The sequence below is a fragment of the Poecilia latipinna genome, unplaced genomic scaffold (assembly GCF_001443285.1).
Source record: "Poecilia latipinna isolate Pla-1442-1.1 unplaced genomic scaffold, P_latipinna-1.0 Scaffold104, whole genome shotgun sequence".
In the NCBI taxonomy this organism is placed as follows: Eukaryota; Metazoa; Chordata; class Actinopteri; order Cyprinodontiformes; family Poeciliidae; genus Poecilia; species Poecilia latipinna.
The window spans coordinates 40,769-59,185 of NW_015112720.1; the positions used below are offsets into that span (position 1 = coordinate 40,769).

Genomic DNA, 18,417 nt, shown 5'->3' on the forward strand with positions numbered 1-18,417 from the left:
CCCTTTCCCTTTTTTCCCCTCCTTACCCCCCCCCGCTAAAAAGCTTTTTTTTTTTTTTTTTTTTTTTTTTTTGATGTGCCTCTACATGGTTTAGTTATCTGACTTTAAATTGTCTTCTGTAGTAAAAAAAAAAAAAAAAAAAAAGCCATGTGGTTGATTGCTTCTAATATGGCATGTTACTCTGAAACAATTACTTCTGTATCTTGAGAGCTTCTAATGGCTAAATAACGTTGCAGCTTGTTATTTGTTTAGTATCAGTAATATTATGAGTTTGTGTGATTGTTAATTTAAGTTTAATGTGAATGAGACCATGTTTAACTCATAAAAAGCCTTTTTCGTCACAGCTTTGTCCCCTGCTCAGAAAGAATCCATGTGGCTGTAACAGAAATGGCCGCCCTCTTCCCCAAGGTTTGATAACACTTTTTGCATTTACAGTCAAACATTGTTGTATCCACTCTTCATCAGCATGAACTTCATCATAGTTTTAATGCTGCATCTGGCTCCTTGTTTTGTGGTTGGAATAATACAACACAATAACTGGGTGCCTGGGTTTCGATTTATTATGTATTTCTTTTTCAGTCACTCTGGGTCAAAATTATACATACACTCCTTTAATTCTGAATTATTCCTTACAGTTCATATCAGTTATGGGAGTGCGATGAACTCCAGAGGTGTAATATTGCGAGTTCAGCCCTAGCTAGGCTTCATCGCGTCAGATCATGAAGCTTTTCTTCAAAAGGTATTCAGTCTGTGTGGGCAGCTGTATATTTCAGTCACTTTTGAAGGTGCTGATGATGTTGATGTTGAGAGTGAATTGAGACAATGAGGCCCGTCCTCCGGGATCTTCCGGTTCACAGTTGTCTCAAGTCTTGGTGTAGGATGTATCTGAACATCCTAACCATCTCATCTTAAACTGAGCAATTTGGGTTAACGCTTGAAACTTAAACACAGGGTCTGTTCAGCTGCCAGCGATGATGCTGCATTCACGGCGCAATGATTAAAGCTTCAAAATAAGATTCACGCCGGTGATGAGTGCAAGCTTCTGAACGGCATCTAACATGGAGGGAATTGTCCACCGTCTCTGTTGGCTTCATCCCTTTGTGACCCACAAACCTGACTGTGGTTCTTTGTGTGTCCCCCCCGAGCAGAAGCCACGCTCAGAGACGGTGAGAGGGTCTCTGCGCCTGCTGACCACCAGCGCCTGCCGCCTACAGAACGAGTGCCGGAAAGCCGTGCCTTTGGACGGCAGCTCAGGGCCGGACATGCAGCTCGTCACCCAGCAGGTCATACAGTGTGCTTATGACATTGCCAAAGCCGCCAAGCAACTCGTTACCATCACAACGAAGGAGAATACTAACTAGACAGCATGCTCCAAAGCCACCATCTCAGTATTGTTCCTATATTTTCAGTGATTAAAAAAGAAAACAACTTATTTTTAATGTATTGTGGTATATGCATGTGTTTTTTTTTATTATTTAAAAACAATACTGACTATATCTAAAAGCAAGATTGTCAAAGGGAAAGGAAAAAAAAATGCAATGTTATGCAATGTATTTAGCTGTTGTTGTAGCACAATTCCTCTTAATGTAACATTTTCCGAAAAGCACATCTGTATTGCTCTATTATAGAGTGATTGTGAAACATCTTTACTCAGCTTAAAGTAGCTAAAAGAAAAATAATGAAGTACATTAGACTGCATGCTGAAATAGGTCAATGATAGCTGTCCAAACCATGTTTGTTTGCTATATCCAGGGTTCCTACACATTGAGAAACTCTAAACACTCTAAGGTAAAAATTACCTTATTTCTTTGTCTTTTCTGACTGTATAAATGTAAAAGTCCAACATAAATTTACAACAGGGAAAGGTCCAGTCAAATATTTGTCTTTATTTGTCTCAGACACAGTAAACTCTTTGCTTTTACAGCCAATTATCATGGGAAAAAAACATTTTCTTACCTGATAAACTTTATGTTCACAAACAGCACCCACTGTTGCTCTGGTGGTTTGCCTGTTTAATGTGTTAGCCGTTCCTATGTTTGCCATTTCCTGAGCTTTGGGTTGTTTTGCCTTTGCTTTTTGGAATCTAAGATTCATATTGTCTCATAATCATGGATTCAGTTTTTGCTGGGTGCACATCTGGAAATAATCAGATTTAGTCATGTTTCTGTTTTTCTGGTTCTAAAATATTAAGGAAATACGGAAGGAAATTAGGTGTGAAACAACACTTGTGTGTTGTTTTCCAGGTGCATTAAAAAACAAACAAACATGAAATTATGGTAACTTGAGTCCAAGGCTGAATGATATTGAAACCAACAAAATCTGGAAGTAAATATATTTCTTACGCTCTTATGTTTTTTCATACTTATCTGGAAAATCCTGAAATCAAATACAGATTTTTAAAGATGGTGTAGGAACCCTGAATGTAATACAGATCATCTCACCATCACTTTCAATATAAATAATTGAGCATCCAATTAACTCCCACCCATGGTTCAGAATGAATGTTTAGACGCTTCTTGGCGCTGCGGTATTAATGTTTGCTTCAATAAAATGTTATTTACATATTTTGTCAGCCAAATGTAACCCTGTCTGCAGTGAACTGCCACTCTGTGCCCATTTAGCCGGTGAAAGTGAGTTAGACCTGTTCAGGGGCCAAGATGTTTTCTGCCACCAGCACAAAGAAGATCTTTTAGTATTTACTGTTCCAACAGTTTGGTTTCTTTCCACTGGCTTCATGTTGTCTTGCAGGTGTTTCATTCAGCTTTTGGTCACATGTATGTGAGTTTTTCTCTGTTCTGTTTCCCCTGGTTTTATTTTCAATGTACAACGAATGGGCTAAAACTGTAGATGTGTTCTGTATTGCTGAGCAACCCAGTGTTTATCTTCCCAAAGTGTTTCTGAGTTCATTTTCATATTGAAATCTCTTCCAAGTAAGTCCCTTCCTGTGCTTGACTGAAGTGCAGGGATGTATGAAATGCAGCATCTCAGCTGGAAATGAAGTAAAAAAAAATATTTTTTAAATAAACTTTATTTATATGTAAACCTATTAGTCTTTTTGGTGTTTTTAGCTTCATGTTGTATTACTTCAATAGACAAATGTACCAGATGTTTGACTTCATTTCTTTTATTAAAAAAAAGTCTATAAAACAGAGTAGAAAATCCGCCACTCTACTACAAAACTCTAAAAGTGCAAAACAACAAACAATGAGCCCTTCAAAAACAGCAAAACATCAACATTATGATGGCACTCAACATGCTCTCCATCAAAAGGCACTAAAAGAGAGAGATTTCCATTTTTTTTTCAAATATCTAACTAAAAGTCCTTTGTGCAAAAGGTGCTGACAAAACAGGTTTAGTAGGGGATTGTCCGATTAGCTGTGAATTCTTTGTTTTGCTGTTTTGTGTTGATTTGAAGAATCACAAAGGAGGGCCATAAAGAAAGCTTCATCTGCAGAGCTTTGGATTTACTTTGAATTTTTCCCCTGTCTGTTAAACATCAAGGAGGAAAGAGAGAGGACACCTTCATTGATCACACAGTTGATCTTGGACATGAGGTTCTATAAAACATTTAAAACTAGCTCCCTTCAGACGGATACTTCATTAGTACGAGTCTATCTGTGCTGGAGTTTGGCTGTCTATGCCGGCTACGTCCAGGCTGATCGAGGTTTGCTGTAAATCTGAAATGAAAAAGGTGAAATTTAACATCTAGGATCAAATTGGATCTTTCTAAATTTAACACTTAGAAATCAGTTTACTATTCCTTTCTTACCTTTTCTTGGTAACCTTGCTCAGCCATCCTCTGCATCTCAGCCTTAAGGTCTTCCTCTTCGATTTCAATGGCCTTCTTTTCCTCTTCCTCCTTCTGCTGTTTCCTCCACTGCTCCTCCAATTGCTCTTGTTCTTTCTGCTCCACCTACATCGAACACATAAACCCAACTCAACAAACGGCTTTACAACAAGTCTGTAAAAGCCAAGTTGTGCCCTACGCTCCAACCTGAGCGTTCAGCTCCTGCATCCTGGCTGTCCTCTGGTCTTCTTCAGCCTCTTTTTCCAGACGTCTGAGCTTCTCCTCCTGCTCCAGCACCCGGATCAGCTCCTCCCGTTTCTTCAGAGATTCCTCTTGAGCTTCGCGGTTCTTCAGCATTTTCAACTCCAGCTGCTGCTGCCTCCCAGCAAGCACCTTACAGAGAAAACAAAACATGGCATTAACTTTATTATTCTTTATTATTTAAAGTTTTAGTCATTCAAAACAATTTTACCTCACGCATGAGTCGTTCTCTGGCCTTCTTCTCCTTCTCCCATTGGGCCTCACGTTTCTCCCAAACACGCTGAGCTTGTTCTCTGAGTGTACATGTGAAACATTAGCATACATGTGAAGTGCAGGGAGATTTCCGCAGATTCACATTGAAAAGGACTACAGCTGTTTGTGTCGCACGGATTGCAAGAAAAAAAAATAATGCTGTCTGCTTAACACTGTCGGTTTTAAGCAGCCTGTTGCATTGCTGGCTTCAGCAAGCAGAAAAAACCCCAAAACATTTTAGCTCTTTTATAAGTTCTGTGTTTAAGGAGAGAAAAATGAACCTAATGGACGTGTGCATGTACATATATTCTTTTAATCAATTTTGTGAATCAAATGCAGAAATGTAGCAAATATCAATGTAAAACAGTTGCAACAAGCAGCAGATGGCGGTGTTTTGTAAACCCTCCTCCTTCGTGTTTACAGAATCTGGGCACTGACCTGTGCAGGAAGTCAAACTCGGCCTCCCTCTGGCGCTCCAGCTCAAGCTGCTCTTCTATCACAAGTTTCATCCAGGCAGCGTTGGCGGCCGCTATCTCCCTTCTCACCGTCTGCAGCCTTTGTTCCTCCTTCTCTTCTTCCATCAAGGCCGCCAGAATCTTACGGTCGACCTCCTGGGGTTCGCAAAGATTCTCAAGTTAAAGCAATGCAAAGTGGAACATATTTGAATCAGCTAACTGCTGGTAAAGCACATTCACCAGTTCCTCTTGGATTTGTTGGGCTCTCCTCTTCATCTGAGCGCGGTACTGACGAATCAGAAAATGGCTGTGGTGGAACGACAACCAAATGAGCTCCGCAATTCAAACGTCATCAGTCATGAAAGGATTGTGGTTATTTATCAGAAACCTACCCCATTTCATGTTTCTGCTGCCTTTCCTCTGTCTTCTTCCTTTCCTCCTCCATCTTCTCCAGCTCCCACTGCTTGACCAGCAGCGCCTCCTGCTCCTTCTTCAGACGAGTGGCCTCAGGGAGACAATATGTACAACTTAGGAAGCAGGCTTTACACCATGACTTTTACCATGTTTCAGAGGGTGCACGAGATCAAACTTTTACCTCACCAAGAAAATATTTTTTTAATGCTTAATTTCTGTTTAATTTTTGTCTTTTCACAGATAAAGAAGAAATAAGATTTGACATTAATTTGTAAACATCTCTTCATGCAGAAGAGGACATTTAAGGGGATTTTCTGCGTTTTTGTGATTGCAGGTTTTTGCAGTACCTCCTCCTCCCTCATTTTCAGTTCTTCCATCTGTTTACGGAGCTCTTCTGCACTCTTCCGATCCTCTTCTCTCTTCCTCTCATCTGCTCGCCTTATCCTCTCCAGAGCTTCTTTTCGACTCCTCTCGTACTCATTTTCAAAGCGCGTCTTCTCCTCCTGCTCCTTCACTTCGTTCTGCATGTTTGATGAGACAGGTGTCAAACTTTCTTAATTATATGCCATGTTGAGGAGATTTAACCTGAGTAGATCCCAGACGTGATACTGTGCTCACAGACTGCATAAGTGCTCCTCAATTAAAAATTTATTGTCCCACAAATAATTGATGAGGTAAACAGAAACGGACCAATTTAATGACTGGCTGCTTTTATGTGGCAGCCCTGGGTTGTAGTAAATAGCTTCTTTAAAGGGTGTTGATTAACATGAGCATAATTTAGGATATTTCATCTGACGGATGGGCTATTGAACTTACCTGTTTCTTCTCGGATATCTGGCCCTCCCATTGGCTGACAACATGATCTTTATGCAGTTCTGACTCGACCTGCAAACACAGCGAAAGAGTGAAGTTGTGAAATGACACTGACCTGTTGAGGACAGGAACACCGGGGTGTTTTACTGTTTAAAACCCTGGACTCAGGCAGGCACAAGTCACGGAATCTGTGCCTCACGAAGGGGATGAAGTTTCAGGATCATCTGAACAAAAAGTGTCTGTTTTCCCCCACTTGCTGGATTCGCCACACACACACACACACACACACACACACACAGCGTGGTCATGAGATCTTTGAAGCCATTTAATCATGCCACCACCTGTCTGACTTTGAGGTCATTTTAGTCACTTTTGCATGAATAGTTTAAGCATGCCTACCTCACGCAGGGTATGGCTGTTTTTCTTCCAGTGCGCTTTCAGGAGTTCCTCCGCAACCTGAGAGCACAGAGAGCAATTTATAGCATGATATCATGTTCACTTTTGATGAAGAAAAAAAAAATGCTACATTATTAAGAGTATTTACCTTTTTCCTTCTTTCCTCTCTGGCTTTACGAAGTTCTTCAGCTCTGTCCACCTTCTGACTCACCACTTGGCTTTTGTCAGGGACTAAAGCTCGCAGTTCTGCCTCCAGTTGGTCCTGCTCCTCTTGAAGCATGGCCCTGAGCTGCCTTCTGCGCTCCTCCAGTCTGATTTTCTTTTCCTCCTTCAGTCTCTCTCTATGGTATGCTGTCATACTGGCAACAAGTGAAAACCCCCCCACAAAATTAAACATTTTCTCCCATCTTTGTCTGCAGATACAGAACTCTGAGAGAGGCAACATTGAAGACAAATATTTAAACTATGAATTATGTTCAGTGGCTTGCATTAGAATTCATTGTCCTTGAATTTTCCCTCATCTTGTGATGTTCTAAACACAGATTTTATGTGACAGGCCTACACATATGAATGCATAATTGTGTGGTGGAAAGAAAATTCCATCACATTATTTCATATAAAAATCTGAAAACTGTGGCTTTCATTTATATTTATCCCGGTTTATCTTTAAAAAAAAAAAAAAACAAGGGACGTTCAATCAACGGGCTTCTGAAGTTATCAAATTAGAGTCGACTTGTGTGTAATGTGATCTCAGTATACAGACAAACAGCATCATAAAGACCAGAGAACACAGGAGACTGGTCAGGGAGAAAGTGTGGAGATGTTTAAAGCAGAGCCGAGATATACAACAACAACATCAGGAGTCTTGAATAATCTCACAGGACGATGAACCACTGAACCATAAGAACCAGTCGTTTTCCAAACAACTTCATCATACTTCCAGTAACAGTGACCTCTCCTGGTGAAGCGCAAGACTGTAGGTCAATTTGGCAGACTGGCTGGTGGACAGGAGGTTTAAATTACACACACAAACACACACACATCTCAGTGAGTTGTGTTGCACAAACTACTACACCTTTGTGGAAAATACCTTTTTTTGTTCACAAGAATATCTCAGTAAAATACATTGTAATATTTGAAAGGCGACAATTGTAAGAAATCTAAGAGGTTGTTAAAATACTCAAGAAACTAATTGATTAATGGTCTTTTTGATGCCTGGTATTGCGTTTAAAATTTAAAAAGCTACTGAAAATGTCTGTCAAATTATGTGAACTGTGCTGTTTCTTGACTGTCCTGTTGATTTATTCATGAGTTTGTTGGTCTAAGCTTTCCTGGGGCGGTTGCTGTGCAGGCAGCTCCTGCCTCTGACCCTTTACCTCCGCTGGAAGGATTGACGGGAGCTCCACGCCGCCTGCCTCTGGATGTTGACGCTCTGCTCCTTGAAGTACCGAGCGTGCGAAGCCCACTGCTCGCGCCACCGATCCTCCTGAGCCCGTTGCCGGGCCAGCTGGTCGGCCATCCTTCGCAACCGATTGGAACCATGAACGGAGAAAGTCGGAAAAGCCATCGGTCTGAAACAAGGATAATTATGATTTTAAAAAGAAACCAGAAATCGTAACAAACTTGGGAAATTACAGGACGAGGGAAGATTAAAGTCTATGCAAGGCAGAAAGGTTTAATAACATATAACAATAATTAGCTATTCATTCACTTGTGTTTAAAATGCACTGTGAACATCTAATTCAGCTCCCACCAGAGGTTTGCAGTTCAAGCCCGTGTACTGTATGAACACAGACGACTGGATTCAGACATTGATCCAGAAACACTATGTTTATTATTATATTAGCGGAAAGTTGGTTGTATTTAAATTTTCTTATTAGAAGCATCATATCACATTTCAGTAAAACAAACCTTGACGAAATTCTTCAACGTCTCTCCGCCTTTATGTCATCCAACCGCTCACAGGTTTCCTTAGTTACCAAAGCACTTCCTGTACTACGGAGAGAGTGAAGGACCAAATCAGTCCACACTAAGAAAATGCGACACGATTTTCATTATTCTTGAAATCAGAAGCTGATTTTTAAGCACGTATGGTGCTTATTTAAGAGGGAAACAGATAATAAGCTAAAACAAAGATAAAAATACACCAATGTAGGGATCTGAGTTAGAGATGTCCATTTTACAATTTTGATTATTATATAAAACACGTCTTCTTTGTTAACAAAAAAAGAAACATTTTCAAAGCATGATGTTGTCAACACAACGTTTCTGAGTAATGGTGTTAGAACATCTTGCAGGTAGGTCAGAAATTTTGATTTTGGTTTCAGCGGATCATTTTCTTACACATTTTGCAGACTGAACCTCTTGCTTTCTTCAACAATCTTTTTCATTACAAATTGCTTCTCCTCAATGCAACACTCCTACTACCAGGCTGCATAGCCACTGCCACTGATGTTCTATAACACACATTTGAAGGGCTTTACAGAACATCATTATCTTAAGTTTGCCTTACATACTGGTGCACTCTAATTAACAACTAAATCATTTTTTAATGCGTCGTGCTGCAATGTGTTTTATTTACGGGTATCAGAGAAAAGGTAGCAGAATGCTACCTAGATTTTTTAGATTTTTTTAAAAACATGTATTGGTTTTCTTCCACTTTACAATTTAGTGCAACTTTGGGTTGACCTTTCACATTAACACTGAAAAAAAATGCATGGATATTTGAGATTGTCAATCACTTTCATGGTACCTTCCAACGTCTTTTAAAATATTTTTGTACTGTAGATTTGCACTGTAGATAATTTTAAGCCACCTCTACTGAAACTGACAGACACGAGGACCCTGTAGATTTTTGTGCTATTCTTTCCATCAGTTTTCTGGTTGTTTATTGTTGATACTTTTTTTATTAATTATCTAATTTTGTGATTTTGTTTTACAGCTAGAGTGAAGCTGTCTTGCACTATTGGTTTTTATTATTTTGCAACTAATTAACATAAACGGATTCGACTTGATTTAGATCCTTCAAAAACCATTGAGAACTTGTGACAAAAATTCTTAAGGAAACATGAAAAGTAATGAGGGATGTTTCAACACTTAAACACAAAGTTGTACATAAAGAAAGGTTTCTTTGCATTGGATGTGTGTCTCAATTGCCCAGATCTCTTAGTAACCAGCTGATCACATGAGCAGGCCAGCAGCTGGATGTCCCTCAATGACCTGGACTCATTGTAGGTAACCTGAGTGTGTGTGTGTTTCTAGATCTGTGTGTGTGTGTGTGTGTGTGTGTTGATTTTCCTTCTCGTGGTGTCTCTGTGAATCTGCAGTAGAGAGTTTGGCAGACTACTGCTTTCATTTCAAAGCTAACAGTGCATCCACACCAAAGAGATGGCTCTGCTGATGGAGCACCAGTTCAGGCAGCTGCCAGCTGACAGACAGGTGGAAACCAGACCGTTTCTGGATGCTGTGTCGTACCTTCCAACTTTCTTTGGTAAGTTTAGCTCCATTTACTCGGTTTGCTGTAGAAGTTGCTTAGCAAATAAATGAAAAACTGCATGAAAAGCGTTTTTTTTTTCTTTACATATTCCATGACCTATTGTATTCAATTTCTATAACAGAAATAAAGTGATAATAGATATTAGGGATAAAGGCTCAGAAATGTGTAAATTCCGCTAAGTGCTAAATTGATTTTTTAAAATGCAAAATTTATGTCAACATTAGCACTTTAAGGCCGCTAACTTGAAAGACATCGATTACAAACAGCCTGAGGAGTTTGAATCTGTTGTAACAAATCCCCAAAGTTTACACCTACAATGCTTCTCTTTCCAAATGATAATCTGGTTTGGATCATGTTTCTCCCCATCAAGTTGTCCACAATCCTTCAGCATGCATAATTTAATCCACTGGCCTGGATTTTGAGTTGTGAAAATTGATTAGTACGGTGTTGAGTTGCTCTGGCCCATTCAGCAGCGGCACGGAGCAGCGGTGCATCTTTGTGCGACTTCATTCTGTATTAATATGCTAAAGTCCTTCCATTGAATTTGCCACGTGAAACCCTTGAGATGAAACAAGTCCGACGCCACTATTAAACTCTTTCCTCCGCGTCGCTATTGTTTTTCCTGACCTAGAAACGTCTGGGCCAACTTTCCTACAAGCTATTAAGGTCTGGCACACTGCTAGGACAAATTCATTCAAGTGTCTGTCTAATTAGACTTGGCTGTGAGGACGGGGGTCGATTAAATTCTTAATTGTTCCTTTTGTTTTGCCCAACTCGCTCTAATTACTTTGGTTTTAACTATTTTCTCAGAATTATTTTTGAGTCAACAGACTTTTTTTTAAATCTAGTATAAAATGTATGTTTTTCAGTATTATAAAAGGTTTCTTCCTGTGATAAGACGTGAAATAGCAGCGAACGAATGCCACACAAGAGGACATCTCTGAAGCTAGATATGTTGCCATCAGTGTTGAGGTGATGGGATGCATAAATGTACATGCAATAGATAACAGTCATGACTAGTTCCCTCCAACAGCTCAAAGGTTGAAAGAGGTCCAATGTGTCAGCAGCTAATCGAGTCCTGGCCTGTTGACCTTTACCGCATGTCTTCCCTCTGTCTCACATCTTGCTTTCCTGTCTGACCACGCTCAGAAAAACCCTTAGAAAAAGCTGAAAAAGTAGAAATTGTCATCTTTAAATAGCAAATGAAGACCAAGTCTGCTTTGTATAATATTGTGCATTTTATTAAAGATGTTAAATTGACCATTACATCTGCGCTAGGATCAGGTGGTCAACCAGATGTTGGGAGTGAGGCGATGAAAGAAGGTGACTCAGATAAAGTGAGTCTGGGGCACTGAGTGGCAATGGCGCAGTGCAACAGAATAGAGATGGAGGAGACTTTTGCACTTACTATTCTCATTTCATGGACATTAAAACACAAATTTCATGAAAGGGTGAGAAGTGGAACAAAATTTAAATGTGTGCCCCTCGCTTAGCTTGTCCTCTTGTCAAAAGTTTCACAAGAATCCATATCAGCTTCCATCTTATCTCATCAATCAATATTTTTTCTTAGCATCTCAGCTGTTTCTGTGTGTTTTTATTATATTTTTATATTTATTGAGATATACTTACTCATTCTCATTTTAGTCAATTATTTGACGTACCTTTGAGAGTTGCTTTTTTATTTTTTTTTATTTTGTTGTGCTGTTTTTGTGTGCACAATGACAATAAAAGGAACTTCTGATATCATAAAGGCATTGTCATTTTGGTGACTTTAACTGTTAGTAAAGAGTTCATAGTTCCCCATTTATAAGAAGAAGTTTGAATTTCCTGAACATGCAAAATTCAAATGCAACTTAGTTTGAAATAGGTTTAATAATGACCATGTGTAAAAAGTCCTGGAGGTTACAGTACATTCTTCAAACATGAAAGTCCAAATTTGACGTGGATCAAACAGAACTGGCTCTGAAGCCTCTGAATTCCAACTTGGAAAGTTAGAGATCTAAGTTAGAGATCTAAGATTCTACGTTAAGATTTGATTTCGCTTTTGCTGCAGGTATTAACTATTTATTAGCACTTCGGATGGGTTGTATGTCATTAAACAGTGGCACACTAAGAAAGAAATTATCATCTTGGATTCCTCAACTTTATTAGTGCCTTTACAGTCCATAAATCCTGTAATTTTATTACTTTCAGCAAGAACTTCTGAGACAAATCAAACTAAGCATGAATCAGTTTTTTAAAGATGAGAATGCTTCTTTTAAAATGTATCGCTTCACCCTTAACCTAAGAAATGTTTTGATTAAATTGGTGATTTTGTTTTAGTCCTTAAACATCTCTCACTCCATCCTCAGACTGCCTTGGCCCAGCTATTTTTGCACCAATAAAATCTGATATATGCGGCAACATCACAGTAAGTGTAATTTATGAGTTCACTGATGTGGCTACATTTTACAGCAAAGTTAAAATGATGTGCACTGTCTTAACTGACAGAAGATCAAGGCAGTTTATGATACCAACCCTGGACGCTACAAGACGCTTCAGATGCTTCTAGAGGCAGAGAAGGAAATGCACGGAGGTGATTGGCCTAAAGTTGGAGCAACACTCGAGCTTATGTGGCTCAAAAGGTCTCATTATTTTTTTTATATTTCTTTCAGTTTTGTGGAACTCGAAATTATTTTTCTTGTTTTCAACCTTTGAAAATCCATAAGCACTCATGCATGGCCTCTGTCTCTCCAGATGTCTCAGATTTATCCAAGTGTTCCTGCAGAGCCTGGTGGACGGGGAAAAGGACAGCAGCAACCCCAACCTCATCCGAGTCAATATTACCAAAGCTTACGACGTAGCCCTGAAAAGGTATCATGGGTGGTTTGTTCAGCAGCTCTTCAAGGTCAGTTCAGGATGAGGAGTTTTGCTATGTGTGAATCAGATGCATTAAGCTGAGCCTAAATGTGACTTTTCCTCTTTTTAGGCAGCTCTCTATGCCGCTCCCTACAAGTCAGATCTCCTGAAGGCGCTCTCCAAAGGTCGGGATGTGAAGGAGGAAGAATGCTTGGAAAAAATCAGGAAATTTCTCATCAACTTCTCTGCCACTGTGGATGCTGTTTATGACATGTTTTGTAGAATGAACGCTGACCAGGACTACAAGGTGTGACGATGCGAGTCTTCGTTGGGCTGTTGCATCATGGCTTCCTTTCACTGTCACAGGAGAAGTCCATCTTCAATCTGCTATTGTTTTTAAATAAGAAAACATATAATTTTCTGTATCTTTGGGGGAACTGAGAAAAGGATCTACCTACCGTAGCATCCTACAGTAATTTAGGATTCTAAAAAATCCTCACAAATCCATCAAACCCTCATCATAATGTTCTGCGCTGTTTGTTTTTGTCTTCTGGTGCATTTCGTTGACTGTTTACATTTTTTAAAGAAATGTCTAATATCGATCATCCATCTTTGTCCTAAATAGACAGCATGTCTCATTAAAGTGGCCCTGTTACTTTCATCTTTGTGTTTCTTTTATGTATATTGACTTCTATGTATCTCTTTTTCCCTACCCACAGCACTTACTTGGACAACAAGTAGTTCTTTGTAGATATACTGTATAGATAAATTGACCTTGACTTCATGGGTCAGTATGTGTGAACAGGATGGCCAAACTGAGAGAACAATGCAGATTATCACTCATGATATTTCTGGAAGAGGACAAACTTTTCCTGTTTCTTTAAGAAACATGAAGAGGGAAATCCAGTTGCTTTCTATTTAAGTTCTTTGGATTATTTCCACTTGGCTGACTATGAATGAACACTAACATATATTCCCACAACATTTCCACAGATTTTTTTTCACCTAGTTCTCAGCTGTAAGAGGAACAAGAAGAATCTTATTCCTCTTTGGTTTCAGTGTGAAAGGAGAGCACATCTTCTTCTAACTTTTGCCAGTGTCTAGTTTTCTCCTGCCTGTTGCTACAGTGTTTTTATTAAGGATAGTGCATTTGCTGACAAATATGAATCTACTTTGAAATTGCCTTTTCTAATTTCAGTTCAATGTTATTAAATTAACATATCACATTTTAAAGATATTCCTACACGACTTTTTGTTTTCATTATTACTTTTTATGAAAAATACACTAAAGTAAAGTTCATGTATCTTTTTCTTCTTTGCTCAAATTAATGTATGCTTTTTTTCTATTTTTTTTTTCCAGTGGTCAGCCTATGAAGTCATTCTAGGTCATTTTGTTTCATTGTCATACATTTTAGAGGAGTCCTTGAGGCTAGAAACTTATAAAGAAATGTGTTTCTGAGAGGACAGTTATTGAGTGTATACAATAGAAAAAAAAAGATGACAAATGAATGACTGATGACCAAATAAGAGCAATGTCTGCAAGCTGTGTATAAAGAGACAACTAAGATTGCGTATGCAGTCAGCACACTGATTTACATCCACACTTGGATGTATTGTTTCAAAAACTTAGAAAGTCATGACTGAGTCTCATTAACATGCTTACAAATAAAACCTTAATGTACATTTGTTTATATTCTCTGCAGAAAAAGCTTTTCAGTTAGATTTTTGTACTAATAAGAAATGCTCTCTTTAGTTGAAATATTTAAAAACAAAGCCGACACTGGTACCTGACCTTCCTCACACTCCGTAGAGGTCAGTCGTAAAACTAGGTTAATATTTTACAATGAAGTACCTCTGAAATCCAAGGAACCGTCAGGAGAAAACAGTGTTTAATTTGGGTTTCTGGACAAACTTGTTTTTCGTTGGTATATGATAACAAGTGATCCCTTCTGACTTCCCTCTGTGAATTTGAATAGGTGAGAAACATATCACCATTTGTGAAACCACATAAAGGCCATAACTAAATTTACTTTGTTTACAAAGTAAAATTACAAAGTAAATTTACTTTGTTTCAACAAACCTCTTAGAGGATGACACTTTTATCGTGAAGTAGCTTGAAAAGTTTTTGATTTGTGTCTGGTGGAACCTGTTCTTTTTTTGTGTGTGTGTGTGTGTGTGCATGATTTCCCAAGCAGGGTGTGGCTGGCCTGCCACACACTGCTTGTAGACCACCCCACTCTGTGTTTTCAAAAGGTGAGAAACATGCCACTATTGTGATTATATTCATTTTTACTAAGATGCAGATGACTAATAACCTCTGCTCTTTTTAAGTTTAAGTAAGGACAAATAAACTTTAAGTAAAGTGGCCACGCTAAAAATAAATAAATAAAACATTCCAGGTTTTTACTATAAGACGTAACTTACCTCAACGTTGGCGTTGCAGCGTCAACGTTGAGGATGACACAAAGACACAACTTGTCTTTGTGTTTCCAGGAAAAAGGAAACGTTTTCCAAGGATGATACCTGGTTTAACCTAATGCGGCTTTGTACTGTAGTCCGCCTCTAGTGGCTGTAAGTGGTATTGCACCTCATACTTCCGCGGTCACTGCTTTAGGCAAGGTGGTGGCCACGTCTGTCCCACCCAAAATCAGTGAAAGCATCCGTTGTTCGGCTGAGGTCTGCGGTGGCTGGACTCATGTAGCAGGGCAGCACTGTGGTCTAAGTTTAAAACATTTGGTTGGAGACACATTGGAAGCAGGAGCGAAGGACCGGGAGCGATGGACGGGAGAGAGTAAATAAGTTACAAGAGTTTTGAACTGTGAGACAAAGCGGATTGAATTGTTTGAAGACGAGAAATATGGATCAGCAGAGTAAAAGGTGAGTTGCCTCATAAGTTCTACCTAAAGAAGCTTGAGGAAATTGTGTATTTTGACTCAACATTAGTGCAACACAACACAAATTAGTGTTCTGATGTTATAAGTTAGTCTCTAGATTTTAACCCCCACACTGAGACTCATATCTTAAAAATTCAACCAATGTCGCGCTCCCTTCAATTTGGTACATTTTAATAGAAGATTCGAGTCTTTGGTGTGTCATTTTAACACAGAAACTACATGCGCACATCCTCCTGATAATGTGGACAATGTCACATCAGCAGTGTCAGGGCAGGGACACTATCACCAGGAAACACTAGGATCTCCCACTTTCTAACTGTGTTCCTCTTCCTGGACCCAATATGAGTGTTGTGTGTAGTTTACGTATTTTAATGTCCCGTCCGTCACTTTAAAACGTTAAGCACACACCGGGTTCTTCTTGCCTTTACAAAAGCCACCTATTCAAATGTCTGCTGGAGTGTAAAGGTATTATAATCCCTTGTGTCAGACAGAGGTTGTAAGCCATTCGTCTTCCTTTGTTGGATCCCAGAGCGAGTGTTTGTGTTGCTCTTTTACCGCCAAAAGTCAGCTTTGATAGGTTGCTTTGGAAAATTCACAATGACATCATGCTGAGCTACAAATCCCAGTCTTCCTGGTTTATTACAGTGATATTTTTATGTGTTGTCTTTTTGTCTAAACATATGAAGGTCTGGGCTTATCATGGTTTTAGCATAAGTCTTTGTGCGGTTTCCACAAGTCTTAAATGTTTGCATCAAAGTTCCTTTGCAGTCCTTTACACACAATTTTTTTTTCCATCAGTCTATATTACCATTTTGTTGTCATTTTTTGCAGGGTGCCCACGTGCTGCAGTATCATTTCCAGTTTCTTCTGAAGTGAAATTTTGCACACCACTGCGATAAAAGGCATGAATGAGGTACAGAACAGTTAAAACTCGGGTTTCTACAGAAGACTGAGTTTTAACTTATTCCAATTTTAAAATGACAAAAGGTCCAGTTTCTTGTCAATTAATCAAAAGCAGTTTTTATTGGGCTTTGATGTGATAGATCAAAAAATTGTTTTAGAAAGTAGAAAGGTGCACAACAATCTGAAAAGTGTGGTGTGCTTTTGTATTCAAAACAATTTACCCTAACAACTTTAAATAAGATTCAGTGTAACCAATTGCTTTTAGAAGTCACCTATTCCACTTTTGCACAGTATTATATCAGTGTAAACAATACTCCTCTCCAAATGCCTCACAGGTTAATTACAGAACACGAGTGAACAAACGACATCAAAGAGGAACACAGTCAGGGAGAAGTGGATACGTTTTAATGCAGATTGAATATCAATGCATGCCACAGTTTTTAGGTTTTAATTTGTAAACAAATATGAAAAGCATAAGTTTTTTTACATCCCAATTGTACTTGTTAATCTGTTTATAAAAAAAACCTAAATAAAATTCATTGATATTTGTAGTTGTTACGGAAGAAAATGTAAGAAGATTTATAGCATAAATAAATACAAAAAACACACACATTTTATTTTAGTACATGTAATTTCATTTTAGATTTTTTTTTTTCCAATAAATGATGCAGGATAGTCATGACAGAAAAAAAATAAAAATAAAGAAAAAGCACTACAGAGAGAAGAAATATTTACTTGTGTTTCTGGTTAAACGTTTCCCCAACATTTTGCCATTGTTATCGTTCCAGGGCCGCCCCGCTCTGCTCAGAAGGTGCCACCTCGTCTTGTCCAAGGCGGACACCCTCGGCGCTCCTTCTGCCAGAGCTGCTCCTTCTGAGGACGCTGGAGATGGTGCGACCACTCAGGCAGAAAATGATGCCGCCTTCCCACTGTCTGAACTCTCAAACCTGTTTGAGAGCGAAGATGGCTCCCAGTCAGCACAGGACACAAGTCTGGATACGACTCTGGAGCAGGCTCAGCCCGGCGTCCAGCCCGGCGGCCAGCCCTCAGACGGCAGACAGAACCTCAGGATGAAGTTTCAGGGTGCATTCAAGAAGGGCATAACAAACCCAATGGACCTGCTGGAAACCACCATATATGAGTCAAATGTGGTGCCAGGACCTAAAAAAGCCCCCATGGACTCCCTCTTTGACTATGGCACCTATGAAGATACAAGCAATCAGAAGAAACGCAGGAAGAAACTCCCAAGAGGGTGAGACTTCACTGTCTCAGTGTGTTTCCTTCATTGCTTGAACGAGACGTTCGTAAACTGTGCAAACTGGAAAAATGTTGTCAGTATGCACACACACACACACACACTTTGTGTCCGTTCTTGGCCTAACAGAGAGTATGTTGTTTGATCCTCTGTAGCCGTTGAGGTAATATTTAGGCTAATGCTTTTTCCTGGTCGTCATCATACACCATACACACAGAGAGGTGCATTTATCAGAGCACTCAGCAGTGCTGGTGTTGCTTAAAAGGTCATTTGTCTCACTCAAACCCATTTCATTCATAGTTTCTATGAATGAACACTAGATAAAACTGTGTATTCTTCAGTAGTCGTGTTATATGACAGTGAAAACAGCACGTGAAGAAGCATTAACCTGTGTTTCTGTGTCCTTTCAGTAAAACGGAGATGTCTTTTGACGAGAGTCAAAGCACCGACCAACCAAAAGTTCTGAAAACATTCACTCGCTTCACACTGTTCGATTGTGTGTCTCGTGGAGACCCAGAGGCCCTCGAGGGTCTGCTGGAATACCTGCAAAGTCATGAGAAGAGGCTCACAGACGAGGAGTTCAGAGGTGAGTCCGTCTGATCTTCATCTCTTGATGATCTCCTCTCTGTGGCAGTCTGTCCTTCCCTTTAAAC

General features: G+C 39.4%; 4 protein-coding genes across 10 annotated transcripts in view; 3 read left to right on the top strand and 1 right to left on the bottom strand.

Moving 5' to 3' along the window:
- Nucleotides 1-2,326, top strand: part of git2a (G protein-coupled receptor kinase interacting ArfGAP 2a) — a 21,516-nt gene extending 19,190 nt beyond the window's left edge. For all 6 annotated transcript variants that reach the window (XM_015027581.1, XM_015027586.1, XM_015027582.1 and 3 more), the window contains 2 exons: nucleotides 345-408; nucleotides 1,149-2,326. In XM_015027581.1, coding sequence (XP_014883067.1) covers nucleotides 345-408; nucleotides 1,149-1,361 — 277 coding nt within the window. In that variant the 3' untranslated portion in view covers nucleotides 1,362-2,326. The remainder of the gene's footprint in view (nucleotides 1-344; nucleotides 409-1,148) is intronic.
- A 782-nt stretch (nucleotides 2,327-3,108) lies between these two features.
- Nucleotides 3,109-8,398, bottom strand: tchp (trichoplein, keratin filament binding). The gene is made up of 13 exons (XM_015027588.1): nucleotides 8,290-8,398; nucleotides 7,755-7,949; nucleotides 6,527-6,737; nucleotides 6,382-6,438; nucleotides 5,986-6,054; nucleotides 5,517-5,690; nucleotides 5,148-5,260; nucleotides 4,996-5,062; nucleotides 4,739-4,911; nucleotides 4,260-4,341; nucleotides 3,995-4,180; nucleotides 3,770-3,913; nucleotides 3,109-3,677 (listed from the first exon to the last, which is right to left on the bottom strand). The coding sequence occupies exons 2-13, from the start codon at nucleotides 7,943-7,945 to the stop codon at nucleotides 3,645-3,647; spliced, it is 1,500 nt and encodes a 499-aa protein (XP_014883074.1). The 5' UTR covers nucleotides 7,946-7,949; nucleotides 8,290-8,398; the 3' UTR covers nucleotides 3,109-3,644.
- Nucleotides 8,399-9,680: 1,282 nt separating this feature from the next.
- On the top strand, nucleotides 9,681-13,373 carry gltpa (glycolipid transfer protein a). The gene is made up of 5 exons (XM_015027592.1): nucleotides 9,681-9,868; nucleotides 12,226-12,284; nucleotides 12,365-12,498; nucleotides 12,611-12,761; nucleotides 12,843-13,373. Exons 1-5 carry the CDS (start codon nucleotides 9,766-9,768, stop codon nucleotides 13,023-13,025), a joined length of 630 nt encoding a protein of 209 aa, XP_014883078.1. The 5' UTR covers nucleotides 9,681-9,765; the 3' UTR covers nucleotides 13,026-13,373.
- Nucleotides 13,374-15,294: 1,921 nt separating this feature from the next.
- trpv4 (transient receptor potential cation channel, subfamily V, member 4) overlaps nucleotides 15,295-18,417 on the top strand; it is a 23,528-nt gene continuing 20,405 nt past the window's right edge. Inside the window, exons 1-4 of one of the 2 annotated variants that reach the window (XM_015027591.1) lie at nucleotides 15,295-15,589; nucleotides 16,438-16,519; nucleotides 17,298-17,761; nucleotides 18,175-18,350. In XM_015027591.1, coding sequence (XP_014883077.1) covers nucleotides 16,511-16,519; nucleotides 17,298-17,761; nucleotides 18,175-18,350 — 649 coding nt within the window. In that variant the 5' untranslated portion in view covers nucleotides 15,295-15,589; nucleotides 16,438-16,510. Of the gene's footprint in view, nucleotides 15,590-16,437; nucleotides 16,520-17,154; nucleotides 17,762-18,174; nucleotides 18,351-18,417 lie in introns of those variants that run through there. The other variant, XM_015027589.1, reaches the window with a different exon arrangement.

Coding starts and splice junctions, on each gene's coding strand:
- tchp (XM_015027588.1), bottom strand. CDS start 7,945: ATGGCTTTTCCGACTTTCTCCGTTCATGGTTCCAATCGGTTGCGAAGG. Junction 6,055..6,381: donor ACAGCCATACCCTGCGTGAG/GTAGGCATGCTT, acceptor CTGTGTTTGCAG/GTCGAGTCAGAACTGCATAA. Junction 5,261..5,516: donor TGAAAATGAGGGAGGAGGAG/GTACTGCAAAAA, acceptor TGTCTCCCTGAG/GCCACTCGTCTGAAGAAGGA.
- gltpa (XM_015027592.1), top strand. CDS start 9,766: ATGGCTCTGCTGATGGAGCACCAGTTCAGGCAGCTGCCAGCTGACAGA. Junction 9,869..12,225: donor GTACCTTCCAACTTTCTTTG/GTAAGTTTAGCT, acceptor CTCCATCCTCAG/ACTGCCTTGGCCCAGCTATT. Junction 12,762..12,842: donor TTGTTCAGCAGCTCTTCAAG/GTCAGTTCAGGA, acceptor TCCTCTTTTTAG/GCAGCTCTCTATGCCGCTCC.